At 45.3% G+C, this 17,878-nt stretch overlaps 1 protein-coding gene across 1 annotated transcript in view; it reads left to right on the plus strand.

Annotated features, from left to right (window-relative positions):
• LOC106606258 (guanine nucleotide-binding protein subunit alpha-13) overlaps positions 1-17,434 on the plus strand; it is a 35,810-nt gene extending 18,376 nt beyond the window's left edge. Inside the window, exons 3-5 of the mRNA XM_045719588.2 lie at positions 9,826-9,876; positions 15,519-15,719; positions 15,917-17,434. Of these exons, the coding sequence (XP_045575544.1) occupies positions 9,826-9,876; positions 15,519-15,719; positions 15,917-16,288 (624 nt within the window). The 3' untranslated portion in view covers positions 16,289-17,434. The remainder of the gene's footprint in view (positions 1-9,825; positions 9,877-15,518; positions 15,720-15,916) is intronic.
• Positions 17,435-17,878: the final 444 nt, after the last annotated feature.

The following is a 17,878-nucleotide window of genomic DNA, read 5'->3' on the forward strand; positions in this document are numbered from 1 at the left end:
ACATCAGCCAGGAAGCATAGGAACTGAGAAGTGGTCTGTGGTCACCACCTGCAGAACCACTCCTTTATTGGGGGTGTCTTGCTAATTGCCTATAATTTCCACCTGTTGTCTATTCCATTTGCACAACAGCATGTGAAATGTATTGTCAATCAGTGTTGCTTCCTAAGTGGACAGTATGATTTCACAGAAGTGTGATTGACTTGGAGTTACATTGTGTTGTTTAAGTGTTCCCTTTATTTTTTTGAGCAGTGTATTTCAAGGCCTACCTTCAAACTCAGTGCCTTTTTGCTTGACATCATGAGAAACTCAAAAGAAATCAGCCAAGACCCCAGAAAAAGAATTGTAGACCTCCACAAGTCTGGTTCATCCTTGGGAGTAATTTCCAAATGCCTGAAGGTACCATGTTCATCTGTACAAACAATAGTATGCAAGTATAAACACCATGGGACCACGCAGCCGACATACCGCTCAAGAAGGTGACGTGTTCTGTCTCCTAGAGATGAACGTACTTTGGTGCAAATGAATCCCAGAACAACAGCAAAGGACCTTGTGAAGATGCTGGAGTAAACCGGTACAAAAGTATTTATATCCACAGTCAAATTTGTCCTATATCGACATAACCTGAAAGGCCGCTCAGCAAAGAAGAAGCCACTGCTCCAAAAACGCCATTAAAAAGCCAGACTACGGTTTGCAACTGCACATGGGGACAAAGATCGTACTTTTTGGAGAAATGTCCTCTGGTCTGATGAAACAAAAATAGAACTGTTTGGCCATAATGATCATTGTTATGTTTGGAGGAAGGGGGTGGCTTGCAAGCCAAAGAACACCATCCCAACCGTGAAGCACGGGGGTGGCAGCATCATGTTGTGGGGGTGCTTTGCTGCAGGAGGGACTGGTGCACTTCACAAAATAGATGGCTTCATCATGAGAAGGAAAATGATGTGAATATATTGAAGCAACATCTCAAGACATCAGTCAGGAAGTTAAAGCTTGGTCGCAAATGGGTCTTCCAAATGCACAATGACCCCAAGCATACTTCCAAAGTTGTGGCAAAATGGCTTAAGGACAACAAAGTCAAGGTATTGGAGTGGCCATCACAAAGCCCTGACCTCAACCCTATAGAAAATTTGTGGGCAGAACTGAAAAAGCGTGTGGAGCAAGGAGGTTTACAAACCTGACTTGGTTACACCAGCTCTGTCAGGAGGAATGGGCCAAAATTCACTCAACTTATTGTGGGAAGCTTGTGGAAGGCTACCCGAGATGTTTGACCCAAGTTAAACGATTTAAAGGCAATGCTACCAAATACTAATTGAGTGTATGTAAACTTCTGACCTACTGGGAATGTGATGAAAGAAATAAAAGCTGAAATAAATAATTCTCTCCTGTATTATTCTGACATTTCACATTCTTAAAATAAAGTGGTGATCCTAACTGACCTAAGACAGGGAATTTTTTGCTAGGATTAATTGTCAGGAATTGTGAAAAACTGAGTTTAAATATATTCGGCTAAGGTGTATGTAAACTTCTGACTTCAACTGTATATATTCACTACAAGTGGCCAGTGTAGGAATCAACCCCACTACTCTGACGGTGCGTACAAATGAACAGGCTCCAACCAGCTGACTGACTCACTGAAGCTACTTTGTCACTGTTTGTCTCTGGAAGATTTTCTGCTGTAAAATCTCTTATGAAGGAACACCTATACCAGGAAGTCAGGAAATAAGACATTCTGTTAACTGATATTCAACTGAGCCATTGAAAGCGGTTGTGTGAACTGGACTTTCTGATTCCCTGGTGATGTTTCTGCTCGTCTGTCAGCTGTCCTCTGCCAACTCTCTCATCCCAGGGAGGCTGTCATCTGAGACCGGGGTGTGACAGAACCGCTGCACGCCATACTCCCTCCCAGTTCTGCTAATACACACTCTCACTTCCCAAAAGCTGACCCAGAATGGACACTCAGTTCACCATTATTAAGAGGAGGGTTAACATTTTAGAGGCTCAATGTTGACTCCAATTTCTGTTGCGTTTGATGCTTGGGCCTGTTTTGTGGTCTTTTTATCAAATAAATACATCACACAATATAAATGTATGGTAATATAAAATATGATACCTTATTTTTACTGTTTAATCCTAAAGTGGAAACATTTATTTAAAACGGAGTTTAATGTGGCTGGAGGGGATAGCAGACATTTTACAGGCTAATGACCAATGGTGCTCTTTTGTTTCTAAATGTCTTAACTTCGCGTTGGTGGGAAAAAAGCATTTCACAGTAAAGTTTACATCTGTTGTATTCGGCGCATAAAATTTGATTTGAAAACAGACTGCATCTACTGCTCTTAAACCACTGCTAATGGCTTCTGAACTCGCTGCTCACACACACACACACACACACACACACACACACACACACACACACACACACACACACACACACACACACACACACACACACACACACACACACACACACACACACACACACACACTCTCTCTCACACACTATCAGTGTTTGTGTGTGGAGAAAATGCTAACTCACACACAAATCAAGTCAGCCATAGAAAATGAAAACAATGCCTTTTCTTGCCCTCCCTCCCTCCCTCCCTCCCTCCCTCCCTCCCTCCCTCGCTCCCTCCCTCTCCTTAGTCTCCGATGTGGAAAGGAATCAACTGTTGCAGAAAAGGAAGGGAGGGTGCATGAGAGGGTGGTCTGGGACCACACCAAAGTAATGTTCATGTGTAATATACATTCTCCCAACAACGACATAGTCATATCTGTTCTACACACTCCTCCTAACTCTGTTGCCCTGTGTTGATTGGACCCTCAACAGACCCCATGTCAATGAGGGTGTGGCTTGTAACAGAACACTACACTATAAAGCCTTCAGTGGGGAGGAGAGGAACAGGTTTAAGGCTGTGGATTAGGATTATGCAACACCTAGGATAGGGAGGGGGGGGGATAGGGGTGAAAGGGAGTAAGGACGGGGCTGGGGAATGTTTACTTAAAGCATCAAGATCAAGTCTTGTTCTGCAGCCAGCATGTCTGCAGCGAGAGGCTAATACGTGTGTGTGTGTGTGTGTGTGTGTGTGTGTGTGTGTGTGTGTGTGTGTGTGTGTGTGTGTGTGTGTGTGTGGGTGTTAGGGAGGTTGTGAAAGCAGGAAGTCTGACATGTTTGGCACTCGGGACACGTGCTCCCTGGATTGCAGCACACAAAGGGGTTTTGTTTAGTTTCTCTCTCCCTCGTTCTTTCTCTCCTTCACCCTCCTGCTCTCTAGTGGTGGTGGTACGAGGGATAAGTGGAGTTCAAGCATGCTATCTTCTCCCGCATCTCTCTCTCCCTGCCCCCCATCTCTCTGGGAAGGCTGCTGCTCACTGTCATGTCTGGGACCAGCATACTCCGTGTGTGTGTGTGTGTGTGTGTGTGTGTGTGTGTGTGTGTGTGTGTGTGTGTGTGTGGCGCATGCGTGCTGCAGCAATCCCAGAAGCCATTAGTAGAGGAACTGTCTAGTTTAATGGCCAGTAGATGCGGTCTCTCCAGAGTGTTTCAGCTGAGGCCTGAAATGGCCCTTTCCCCTCATCTGAGTTAGATTACCAGGAAGAAGGGAAAGATGGAGGGTAGGACCTGTAAAAGAGAGACCGTGTGGGGGCGTAGTGAAAGAGGTATGGAGATGTACAAAGGGGATGAAGGAATTGAGGAGAGGAGGAACGGGGGGATTGATCCATAAAGGAATGTTGAGCTGTTATTAGACCTTGGTCTCTGTGCAACACCTGCCCACCACAAGAGAGCCAGCACACTCCCCGTCTGATTGGACCGAGAGCCAGCACACTCCCCGTCTGATTGGACCGAGAGCCAGCACACTCCCCGTCTGATTGGGCCACACACACACACACACACCTTTATGTATTTTCTGTTATGACTCTTGTTGTCATGTCTTTTTAAATTGCTGAGACCAATTTCCCATTGTGGGACAATGACGTCTACTACTACTACACACCTCCCACAGTCTGTCAGCCTAGACCAGTCAGGTTCCTCTAAATTCTACAGATATATTAGCCCTGTGGTAGCAGCAGTCAACACTAATATATTAGCCCTGTGGTAGCAGCAGTCAACACTAATATATTAGCCCTGTGGTAGCAGCAGTCAACACTAATATATTAGCCCTGTGGTAGCAGCAGTCAACACTAATATATTAGCCCTGTGGTAGCAGCAGTCAACACTAATATATTAGCCCTGTGGTGGTAGTAGCAGTCAACACTAATATATTAGCCCTGTGGTGGTAGTAGCAGTCAACACTAATATATTAGCCCTGTGGTGGTAGTAGCAGTCAACACTAATATATTAGCCCTGTGGTGGTAGTAGCAGTCAACACTAATATATTAGCCCTGTGGTGGTAGTAGCAGTCAACACTAATATATTAGCCCTGTGGTGGTAGTAGCAGTCAACACTAATATATTAGCCCTGTGGTAGCAGCAGTCAACACTACAGAGAATGTATTAGCTCTGTGGTAGTAGCAGTCAACACTACAGAGAATGTATTAGCCCTGTGGTGGTAGTAGCAGTCAACACTACAGAGAATGTATTAGCTCTGTGGTGGTAGGAGCAGTCAACACTACAGAGAATGTATTAGCCCTGTGGTGGTAGTAGCAGTCAACACTACAGAGAATGTATTAGCTCTGTGGTAGTAGCAGTCAACACTACAGAGAATATATTAGCTCTGTGGTAGTAGCAGTCAACACTACAGAGAATATATTAGCTCTGTGGTAGTAGCAGTCAACACTACAGAGAATATATTAGCTCTGTGGTGGTAGCAGTCAACACTACAGAGAATATATTAGCTCTGTGGTGGTAGCAGTCAACACTACAGAGAATGTATTAGCTCTGTGGTGGTAGCAGTCAACACTACAGAGAATGTATTAGCTCTGTGGTAGTAGCAGTCAACACTACAGAGAATATATTAGCTCTGTGGTAGTAGCAGTCAACACTACAGAGAATATATTAGCTCTGTGGTGGTAGCAGTCAACACTACAGAGAATGTATTATCTCTGCGGTAGTAGCAGTCAACACTACAGAGAATATATTAGCTCTGTGGTAGTAGCAGTCAACACTACAGAGAATGTATTAGCTCTGCGGTGGTAGCAGTCAACACTACAGAGAATGTATTATCTCTGCGGTAGTAGCAGTCAACACTACAGAGAATATATTAGCTCTGTGGTAGTAGCAGTCAACACTACAGAGAATGTATTAGCTCTGTGGTGGTAGCAGTCAACACTAATATATTAGCCCTGTGGTAGCAGCAGATATCGTTTCACCGATATTATCTCCCGATACCGTTTTATTTTTACAGTATATCCTATTGATGTCTGTTAATTTCATGAATACCTGATATTCAATAAGGATGGAAAAGTCTGATCTGAGTCTCATGCTGATCTGAACACTGTGGTCATTCTGATGTCATTATTGTCACAATGTACGCAAATCAACATTTGAAGCGTTTCTTGGGTGGCAATTTATGAGAACGCTTTGTGGGAAAATGTTTTTCATTTCCCCCTGTTTAACAGTATATCAACAGACCAAAAAATGGGAATCTGTATCGAACCCAAAAACCCTATATGGACACTGCTCTAACTACATGTACTGTGTTAGTAGCAGAACACACTGACTACAGGCTTCTCTTCAGGTTCCAGTTACCTCAGAGACCGTAACCACAGTAACCCATCGTGGTTACCATGTCCTTTGACCCTCCTCATTCTAGAGATATTTTGACGGTTGATGACAGTTGATCTTCCACCTGCCTCACCAGAGCCTAGTAGTAGATAGCAGGATGACGGCAGAGTAGAGGTGGGGCTGAGGGGATGTGGTTTCCTGACGCGTGTCTGTGTTCGGCATGCGTCACACCGTTGCTTTACTGGGTAGGGGAACGCAGGGGAAGCGAAAGCACTGACGAACTCACACACACACACACGTCTATGTGGTCAGCAGTATACCAGGTCAGATGGATTATGTTAGATAGACTAGAGAATGTCATGTTACTTCAGCTGGTTCAGTTGGGACAAGAGGACAATATATTATTCTGTCATGCTGGTCTAGTCCACCCTAGAACATTCTGTCATGCTGGTCTAGTCCACCATAGAACATTCTGTCATGCTGGTCTAGTCCACCCTAGAACATTCTATCATGCTGGTCTAGTCCACCCTAGAACATTCTGTCATGCTGGTCTAGTCCACCCTAGAACATTCTATCATGCTGGTCTAGTCCACCCTAGAACATTCTGTCATGCTGGTCTAGTCCACCCTAGAACATTCTATCATGCTGGTCTAGTCCACCCTAGAACATTCTGTCATGCTGGTCTAGTCCATTCTAATTAATAACCACTTCTCAATGGATTCTACCTAATCAGTTTTCTTCCCCTTCGCTATTGGTTCGGTCCATGTGATTTTGGTGCCACTGTCTCGCCGCTCTGCTCAGTGCTGGTGGTGTTGGTCTGACTGGACGCTTAAATGATTTTGTAGAAATACTTCCATTAGGACTGTCTCCACTGGTTTTGCACTGCTTTAAACACCCTCTATGGGTTTTGATACTCTCTCCCTCCCTCATTCTTACACACGCTCTCTCTCCCTCTCTGAAGTTCTGTTCCTACATATCTCTCTCATGCTCTCTCCATCGTTCAATCTTTCTCTCTCGCTCTTTATTATTTTATTGCCTTTAGTAGAAATTCACAAGACAGACAGGCAGCGTCTGTCTCACATTCAAATTCTCAAAGCTTTATTTGATTGTCAGATTGTAAACAAACCTGCGGCGTGACAGTTGATGGCAGTTACATTCAAATAAGACTGTGGTTCTCAGGAAAGGAGGAAGACTGTGGTTCTCAGGAAAGGAAGAAGACTGTGGTTCTCAGGAAAGGAGGAAGACTGTGGTTCTCAGGAAAGGAGGAAGACTGTGGTCTGATAATTATCTGATGGTGATAATGACTTTATTAACCATTTAGGAAGCAGAAATAGGCCTGTAAAACACCTACTGTTTTAGCTCTTAGAAAGTATCAGTCACTTCTTCTGGAAACTATTTCTGTATATCAGTGTTCGTTCTATGTATGTCAATAGATCATCTCCATGACTAAAGTCTCGAGGTTTTAACCACAGCAGAAGTCTTGAGGGTCTTTTTCCCCATGTTGTGTATGAGTCACACAAGAGACTTGAACAGTTTCAGGTGACAGAGTGGAACCCCGAGTGGGATGATTAACATTGGGACTGAGTGATTTGCGACTTGGATGTGGTTGCCCACTTGCCCCTGGATGCTAATCTAAAGCCATGGTCTAACACTACCTAGTCCTTCTGGTTTCACAGCTCCTCACATGCCCCCATGTTAGCCCGAAATAGAAAGTCCCACAGACATAGTTGTGTGTGTGTGAGGGGGTTTCCCCATAGAATGTGTTGTGATCTATTGCTCTTTAGGGGGCGTCGTCTGTCTACTCCTCCCCTCGCCTTGTATCCTGCTGCTAGTGTTACCTCTGTGGTTTCAGCCTCCTCCTGGGGGTTAAGTCATCGTGGTAGTGTTACCTCTGTAGTTTCAGCCTCCTCCTGGGGGTTAAGGCATCGTGGTAGTGGTACCTCTGTGGTTTCAGCCTCCTCCTGGGGGTTAAGTCATCGTGGTAGTGTTACCTCTGTAGTTTCAGCCTCCTCCTGGGGGTTAAGGCATCGTGGTAGTGGTACCTCTGTAGTTTCAGCCTCCTCCTGGGGGTTAAGGCATCGTGGTAGTGTTACCTCTGTGGTTTCAGCCTCCTCCTGGGGGTTAAGTCATCGTGGTAGTGTTACCTCTGTGGTTTCAGCCTCCTCCTGGGGGTTAAGTCATCGTGGTAGTGTTACCTCTGTGGTTTCAGCCTCCTCCTGGGGGTTAAGTCATCGTGGTAGTGTTACCTCTGTAGTTTCAGCCTCCTCCTGGGGGTTAAGGCATCGTGGTAGTGTTACCTCTGTAGTTTCAGCCTCCTCCTGGGGGTTAAGGCATCGTGGTAGTGTTACCTCTGTGGTTTCAGCCTCCTCCTGGGGGTTAAGGCATCGTGGTAGTGTTACCTCTGTAGTTTCAGCCTCCTCCTGGGGGTTAAGGCATCGTGGTAGTGTTACCTCTGTGGTTTCAGCCTCCTCCTGGGGGTTAAGGCATCGTGGTAGTGTTACCTCTGTGGTTTCAGCCTCCTCCTGGGGGTTAAGGCATCGTGGTAGTGTTACCTCTGTAGTTTCAGCCTCCTCCTGGGGGTTAAGGCATCGTGGTAGTGTTACCTCTGTGGTTTCAGCCTCCTCCTGGGGGTTAAGGCATCGTGGTAGTGTTACCTCTGTGGTTTCAGCCTCCTCCTGGGGGTTAAGGCATCGTGGTAGTGTTACCTCTGTGGTTTCAGCCTCCTCCTGGGGGTTAAGTCATCGTGGTAGTGTTACCTCTGTAGTTTCAGCCTCCTCCTGGGGGTTAAGGCATCGTGGTAGTGTTACCTCTGTGGTTTCAGCCTCCTCCTGGGGGTTAAGGCATCGTGGTAGTGTTACCTCTGTGGTTTCAGCCTCCTCCTGGGGGTTAAGGCATCGAGGTAGTGTTACCTCTGTGGTTTCAGCCTCCTCCTGGGGGTTAAGTCATCGTGGTAGTGTTACCTCTGTAGTTTCAGCCTCCTCCTGGGGGTTAAGGCATCGTGGTAGTGTTACCTCTGTGGTTTCAGCCTCCTCCTGGGGGTTAAGGCATCGTGGTAGTGTTACCTCTGTGGTTTCAGCCTCCTCCTGGGGGTTAAGTCATCGTGGTAGTGTTACCTCTGTAGTTTCAGCCTCCTCCTGGGGGTTAAGGCATCGTGGTAGTGTTACCTCTGTGGTTTCAGCCTCCTCCTGGGGGTTAAGGCATCGTGGTAGTGTTACCTCTGTGGTTTCAGCCTCCTCCTGGGGGTTAAGTCATCGTGGTAGTGGTACCTCTGTGGTTTCAGCCTCCTCCTGGGGGTTAAGGCATCGTGGTAGTGGTACCTCTGTGGTTTCAGCCTCCTCCTGGGGGTTAAGGCATCGTGGTAGTGTTACCTCTGTGGTTTCAGCCTCCTCCTGGGGGTTAAGTCATCGTGGTAGTGTTACCTCTGTAGTTTCAGCCTCCTCCTGGGGGTTAAGGCATCGTGGTAGTGTTACCTCTGTGGTTTCAGCCTCCTCCTGGGGGTTAAGGCATCGTGGTAGTGTTACCTCTGTGGTTTCAGCCTCCTCCTGGGGGTTAAGTCATCGTGGTAGTGGTACCTCTGTGGTTTCAGCCTCCTCCTGGGGGTTAAGTCATCGTGGTAGTGGTACCTCTGTGGTTTCAGCCTCCTCCTGGGGGTTATTAAGGCATCGTGGTAGTGGTACCTCTCTGGTTTCACAGCTGTTCTGTGCGCGTGTGGTATTCTCAAGGCCACAGCTCGGTTTCTGTCTTTCTCGCTCTCCTTTCTTGCGTATATACACACATTTAACCTAAACAGACACACACAAACACTCCTTCTGTTTGTTCTGTTCTGTCTCTGCTGCTTCCTGGACAGCTTGTTACTCAGGGTTTCATTTATAGGTGCTGTGTGTGTGTGTGTGTGTGTGTGTGTGTGTGTTCTGAGATCTCTGCATTTCCTGCTCAGTCCGGCGGTCGCAAGAAGCGAGTTTCGCCACATTGCCTTGATTTTCGCGCAGCGCTGCGTGTGAGAGTCAGAGGTCAACACACTTCTTGTCTTCCTGTTTTAACAGAGTGTTGTAGGAGGCCTTGGCATTTCACCCACACAGCAGTACTTCTGAATAACTTTTAATATGAATCAATGAACTCTAAATTACTGAACCAATCTGACATGAATGTTCTCTCCTCTCTCAGGGGGAGTCTGTGAAGTATTTCCTGGATCATTTGGAAAAGCTGGGACAGCCGGTAAGTCCCACCCATCTCTCTTACACATGTATACACTACTGCTGATGAAGTAACAGTCAGAATGAGAAGAGAAGTGAAGCCATCACTCTCTCTCCTCACATCTCTCCATCTCTCTGAGATGTCAGGGTGTGTTACCAGCGAAGGCCTGATCTCCTCCTGACTAAAGAGAGGGAAACTGACTTCTCTCTCTGTTCTTTACTGGCAGTGCAGAGGAATGAGGAGTGTGTAACTCTGTATCTCTGGCTGGCATCCTGATGGTGACTTCACTGATGGCTTTCCAGTGCAGCCTGACCTTTTGATGTCACAGCATCTAGAATGTCAGGAATTCTCCTCTGGCATACAACACACACACACACACACACACGGAGAGAGCGAGAGACGAATTCTGCTTTGCACACTTACACTTCACTTTGAGAATGTTTTTTTAACGGGGATTTTTCTGACAGATTCAACAACTAGTTCTATAAAGATGTACTGATATAGTATTCCATTTATTTTTCAGATGTCACTCTAGGTGGCAATTTCCTTCCTTCAGTTTAAAGATCTCCTTCCTTCAGTTTAAAGATCTCCTTCCTTCAGTTTAAAGATCTCATTCCTTCCTTCAGTTTAAAGATCTCATTCCTTCCTTCAGTTTAAAGATCTCATTCCTTCAGTTTAAAGATCTCATTCCTTCCTTCAGTTTAAAGATCTCATTCCTTCCTTCAGTTTAAAGATCTCATTCCTTCAGTTTAAAGATCTCATTCCTTCCTTCAGTTTAAAGATCTCATTCCTTCCTTCAGTTTAAAGATCTCATTCCTTCAGTTTAAAGATCTCATTCCTTCCTTCAGTTTAAAGATCTCATTCCTTCCTTCAGTTTAAAGATCTCCTTCCTTCAGTTTAAAGATCTCATTCCTTCCTTCAGTTTAAAGATCTCATTCCTTCCAGACTGTTATACTGGCCGTCTGGTCTGTGTTATATAATACCACTAGCAGCATCTGAACCAGACTGTTATACTGGCTGTCTGGTCTGTGTTATATAATACCACTAGCAGCATCTGAACCAGACTGTTATACTGGCTGTCTGGTCTGTGTTATATAATACCACTAGCAGCATCTGAACCAGACTGTTATACTGGCTGTCTGGTCTGTGTTATATAATACCACTAGCAGCATCTGAACCAGACTGTTATACTGGCCGTCTGGTCTGTGTTATATAATACCACTAGCAGCATCTGAACCAGACTGTTATACTGGCTGTCTGGTCTGTGTTATACCACTAGCAGCATCTGAACCAGACTGTTATACTGACTGTCTGGTCTGTGTTATATAATACCACTAGCAGCATCTGAACCAGACTGTTATACTGGCTGTCTGGTCTGTGTTATATAATACCACTAGCAGCATCTGAACCAGACTGTTATACTGGCTGTCTGGTCTGTGTTATATAATACCACTAGCAGCATCTGAACCAGACTGTTATACTGGCTGTCTGGTCTGTGTTATATAATACCACTAGCAGCATCTGAACCAGACTGTTATACTGGCTGTCTGGTCTGTGTTATATAATACCACTAGAAGCATCTGAACCAGACTGTTATACTGGCTGTCTGGTCTGTGTTATATAATACCACTAGCAGCATCTGAACCAGACTGTTATACTGGCTGTCTGGTCTGTGTTATATAATACCACTAGCAGCATCTGAACCAGACTGTTATACTGGCTGTCTGGTCTGTGTTATATAATACCACTAGCAGCATCTGAACCAGACTGTTATACTGGCTGTCTGGTCTGTGTTATATAATACCACTAGCAGCATCTGAACCAGACTGTTATACTGGCTGTCTGGTCTGTGTTATATAATACCACTAGCAGCATCTGAACCAGACTGTTATACTGGCTGTCTGGTCTGTGTTATATAATACCACTAGCAGCATCTGAACCAGACTGTTATACTGGCTGTCTGGTCTGTGTTATATAATACCACTAGCAGCATCTGAACCAGACTGTTATACTGGCTGTCTGGTCTGTGTTATATAATACCACTAGCAGCATCTGAACCAGACTGTTATACTGGCTGTCTGGTCTGTGTTATATAATACCACTAGCAGCATCTGAACCAGACTGTTATACTGGCTGTCTGGTCTGTGTTATATAATACCACTAGCAGCATCTGAACCAGACTGTTATACTGACTGTCTGGTCTGTTATATAATACCACTAGCAGCATCTGAACCAGACTGTTATACTGGCTGTCTGGTCTGTGTTATATAATACCACTAGCAGCATCTGAACCAGACTGTTATACTGGCTGTCTGGTCTGTGTTATATAATACCACTAGCAGCATCTGAACCAGACTGTTATACTGGCTGTCTGGTCTGTGTTATATAATACCACTAGCAGCATCTGAACCAGACTGTTATACTGGCTGTCTGGTCTGTGTTATATAATACCACTAGCAGCATCTGAACCAGACTGTTATACTGACTGTCTGGTCTGTTATATAATACCACTAGCAGCATCTGAACCAGACTGTTATACTGGCTGTCTGGTCTGTGTTATATAATACCACTAGCAGCATCTGAACCAGACTGTTATACTGGCCGTCTGGTCTGTGTTATATAATACCACTAGCAGCATCTGAACCAGACTGTTATACTGGCTGTCTGGTCTGTGTTATATAATACCACTAGCAGCATCTGAACCAGACTGTTATACTGGCTGTCTGGTCTGTGTTATATAATACCACTAGCAGCATCTGAACCAGACTGTTATACTGGCTGTCTGGTCTGTGTTATATAATACCACTAGCAGCATCTGAACCAGACTGTTATACTGGCCGTCTGGTCTGTGTTATATAATACCACTAGCAGCATCTGAACCAGACTGTTATACTGGCTGTCTGGTCTGTGTTATACCACTAGCAGCATCTGAACCAGACTGTTATACTGACTGTCTGGTCTGTGTTATATAATACCACTAGCAGCATCTGAACCAGACTGTTATACTGGCTGTCTGGTCTGTGTTATATAATACCACTAGCAGCATCTGAACCAGACTGTTATACTGGCTGTCTGGTCTGTGTTATATAATACCACTAGCAGCATCTGAACCAGACTGTTATACTGGCTGTCTGGTCTGTGTTATATAATACCACTAGCAGCATCTGAACCAGACTGTTATACTGGCTGTCTGGTCTGTGTTATATAATACCACTAGCAGCATCTGAACCAGACTGTTATACTGGCTGTCTGGTCTGTGTTATATAATACCACTAGCAGCATCTGAACCAGACTGTTATACTGGCTGTCTGGTCTGTGTTATATAATACCACTAGCAGCATCTGAACCAGACTGTTATACTGGCTGTCTGGTCTGTGTTATATAATACCACTAGCAGCATCTGAACCAGACTGTTATACTGGCTGTCTGGTCTGTGTTATATAATACCACTAGCAGCATCTGAACCAGACTGTTATACTGGCTGTCTGGTCTGTGTTATATAATACCACTAGCAGCATCTGAACCAGACTGTTATACTGGCTGTCTGGTCTGTGTTATATAATACCACTAGCAGCATCTGAACCAGACTGTTATACTGGCTGTCTGGTCTGTGTTATATAATACCACTAGCAGCATCTGAACCAGACTGTTATACTGGCTGTCTGGTCTGTGTTATATAATACCACTAGCAGCATCTGAACCAGACTGTTATACTGGCTGTCTGGTCTGTGTTATATAATACCACTAGCAGCATCTGAACCAGACTGTTATACTGGCTGTCTGGTCTGTGTTATATAATACCACTAGCAGCATCTGAACCAGACTGTTATACTGGCTGTCTGGTCTGTGTTATATAATACCACTAGCAGCATCTGAACCAGACTGTTATACTGGCTGTCTGGTCTGTGTTATATAATACCACTAGCAGCATCTGAACCAGACTGTTATACTGGCTGTCTGGTCTGTGTTATATAATACCACTAGCAGCATCTGAACCAGACTGTTATACTGGCTGTCTGGTCTGTGTTATATAATACCACTAGCAGCATCTGAACCAGACTGTTATACTGGCTGTCTGGTCTGTGTTATATAATACCACTAGCAGCATCTGAACCAGACTGTTATACTGGCTGTCTGGTCTGTGTTATATAATACCACTAGCAGCATCTGAACCAGACTGTTATACTGGCTGTCTGGTCTGTGTTATATAATACCACTAGCAGCATCTGAACCAGACTGTTATACTGGCTGTCTGGTCTGTGTTATATAATACCACTAGCAGCATCTGAACCAGACTGTTATACTGGCTGTCTGGTCTGTGTTATATAATACCACTAGCAGCATCTGAACCAGACTGTTATACTGGCTGTCTGGTCTGTGTTATATAATACCACTAGCAGCATCTGAACCAGACTGTTATACTGGCTGTCTGGTCTGTGTTATATAATACCACTAGCAGCATCTGAACCAGACTGTTATACTGGCTGTCTGGTCTGTGTTATATAATACCACTAGCAGCATCTGAACCAGACTGTTATACTGGCTGTCTGGTCTGTGTTATATAATACCACTAGCAGCATCTGAACCAGACTGTTATACTGGCTGTCTGGTCTGTGTTATATAATACCACTAGCAGCATCTGAACCAGACTGTTATACTGGCTGTCTGGTCTGTGTTATATAATACCACTAGCAGCATCTGAACCAGACTGTTATACTGGCTGTCTGGTCTGTGTTATATAATACCACTAGCAGCATCTGAACCAGACTGTTATACTGGCTGTCTGGTCTGTTATATAATACCACTAGCAGCATCTGAACCAGACTGTTATACTAGCTGTCTGGTCTGTGTTATATAATACCACTAGCAGCATCTGAACCAGACTGTTATACTGGCTGTCTGGTCTGTGTTATATAATACCACTAGCAGCATCTGAACCAGACTGTTATACTGGCTGTCTGGTCTGTGTTATATAATACCACTAGCAGCATCTGAACCAGACTGTTATACTGGCCGTCTGGTCTGTGTTATATAATACCACTAGCAGCATCTGAACCAGACTGTTATACTGGCTGTCTGGTCTGTGTTATATAATACCACTAGCAGCATCTGAACCAGACTGTTATACTGGCTGTCTGGTCTGTGTTATATAATACCACTAGCAGCATCTGAACCAGACTGTTATACTGGCCGTCTGGTCTGTGTTATATAATACCACTAGCAGCATCTGAACCAGACTGTTATACTGGCCGTCTGGTCTGTGTTTCATAAATGTGCAATAAGCTTAAAACACAGTTTATACAAGGAATTTTCAACTTGTTCTCATTCTGATAAATCAGGTAGGCCACTTGATTCCAACATGTGAATAAAGTGGACAGGCTAACATGCTGTTCAAACAGCTGGAGATGGACAGAAGGGTGTGTTCATCACAATCTCTTCTACCTTGTTAGCTAGCAGATAGATCCAAATCTCTCTCTCTCATTCCCTCTCTCCCTCCGACTCAGCAAGATATCCTGCTCGCTTGTAAGCCTACTAAAGGTATCCGTTAGTACCAACCTCCATCCATCACTCTCTCTCTCTCTCTAATTCACTCTCTCTCTCTAATTCACTCTCTCTCTCTAATTCACTCTCTCTCTCTCTAATTCACTCGTTCTCTCCTCCAGGACTACCTACCAACTCAGCAGGATATTCTCCTGGCCCGTAAGCCCACTAAAGGTATCCATGAGTACGACTTTGAGATCAAGAACGTTCCGTTTAAGATGGTGGACGTTGGGGGTCAAAGGTCGGAGAGACGGAGATGGTTTGAGTGTTTTGACTCTGTCACCTCCATCCTGTTCCTTGTCTCCTCTTCAGAGTATGACCAGGTGGGTTTACACACACACACACGTTTCTGTCCTTGTGAATGAAATGAAATGACCAAGAATTTGGATGCACGCTCACTCACTTAAACCAGCACACACACTGTCACACACACACCTGTCTTTGGACCTTAAATACAATTCAATATCATTTGTATGCGTACACACTCGAACACACACTCTTTCTAACCCCCCCCCCTCAGGTCTTGATGGAGGACCGTCAGACCAACCGTCTCAGCGAATCCCTCAACATCTTCGAGACCATCGTCAACAATCGGGTTTTCTCCAACGTCTCCATCATCCTGTTCCTCAACAAGACAGACCTTCTGGAGGACAAGGTGCGCTCCGTCAGCATCAAGGACTATTTCCCAGAGTACCCCGGGGAGCCACACAGCCTGGTCGACGTACAGAGGTTCCTAGTGGACTGTTTCCGGGGGAAGAGGAGGGACGTGACACAGAAGCCCCTGTACCACCACTTCACCACAGCCATCAACACGGAGAACATTCGCCTGGTGTTCCGAGACGTCAAGGACACCATCCTCCACGACAACCTGAAGCAGCTGATGCTGCAGTGATCGCAGGGGGGTTATGACCTTTTGAAGTCACCTTTTGGCCTTTAACCCCCCCGTGACCCCTCCCCGTGACCCCTCGCCGTGACCCACTGACTTGCTGTGATTGCAGGGTGCTGAACAGAGAGCAAAATAGTTGTATTGTGCTACACTGTGTCACTGCCTCTTAAGTCACCTTTTGGCCCTTGACCTTTAACCCCTGTGATCCCTCACCTTGACCCCTGATCTCCAGTCACCTCTGGTGCAGGCTGTCACCTATGACCCTTGACCACTGAACCCTGTTACCACTTCTAATGGCCTTGTACCTGGCAGTTCTACCCCCCTAAACCACTGTAAATGAGCTCTCCCAATCCCTCCCCTCACACGCCCCTCTCCTCTCTGTAATGGACTATTCCAGAGTCTGTAGATATGTTGATGTGTTCTGTATGATGAAGTTGCCCTCAGAGACGCTGATCCTGAGTCCGTTTTTCATTTTCCCCACTAATGGTTAATGACAGGATATGGGGAGGGGAAGCTGGTCCTAAATCTGTGTTCTATATTACTATATTCACTCTGTTGGTTCACTCTTAACTCTCCTGTCTCACTCTGTCACATTGTAACCTGTCTGAGAAGCTCAGACCACCGCTGGAGGTTAGCAGTCAAGGGTGGGGGGGGTCAAAGGTCGTCACCCACGGCAACCAGGGGAGAGGGGGTGTTAACGCTGTAGAACAAAATGATGATAACTGTGTTTTACTGGCCTCAGCCTGTCGCTATGCACCTCCACTCCCACCTGCCCTGAACTGGCTTGATTCTACACTTCCTTTTCCCTCAGAGCCTGACTATGACATCACTGTGGCCCCCCACCATTCTGACAGCAAATCAGTGTCGCTATCTGGATGTGGAACTGAAAAACCAACTGCAGCGGAGAGCTTGTTGTTGCTGGGGGGAAGTTAAAGAGTGGGGGACTTCACAGCACTGTACTAAAACTAATCCTTAATGATTCCACAAATAAGGCTTTTACCACTGTCTGATGATTACCTATCAAACAGAGCTATTCACACACACACACACACACACACACACAACCTGCCCATAGAGACTCTTCTGACCTGATCCCTGTCTTAGTCCTGGCCTTACTGTTTGGAACTTTAGTTTTTAGTCAGTTAAATTTGTACCTTTTTTTTCACAGATTTATTATGAATATATGTATCTAAACATTGTCTTAAGTTATATTTGAAAGGTTTTACACAAGTTTGATTTACACCTGCTGATGGACGGTGTTAAAGGCTATGGAAGAGGCTGTGTGAACACTCACACTCACTCAGACAGACCAGTTGATAAACTACTGAGCTAATTCTCAGGATACATTGTGGACCACTTATTTGTGTATTTAGAGCAATGATATTCATTTGCCTATGTCCTGAACCACACACACAGGCAGCTGTCCATCAGAGGCTGGTAGTCTAAACAAGTCGGCAAGCTACATCCCCTCTTCCAGTCCTCCTTTTTTCTCCCCTCTCTCTCCCCTCTCTCTCCCCTCTCTCTGTGTTAGTGTAAGCAAGTGATCAGCCTTGTAAACCCTGTGGAGGCTCATCCTAGAGGGAAGAGACAGTGATC

Source organism: Salmo salar, chromosome 06, assembly GCF_965601325.2.
Source record: "Salmo salar chromosome 06, fSalSal1, whole genome shotgun sequence".
Taxonomy (NCBI): domain Eukaryota; kingdom Metazoa; phylum Chordata; class Actinopteri; order Salmoniformes; family Salmonidae; genus Salmo; species Salmo salar.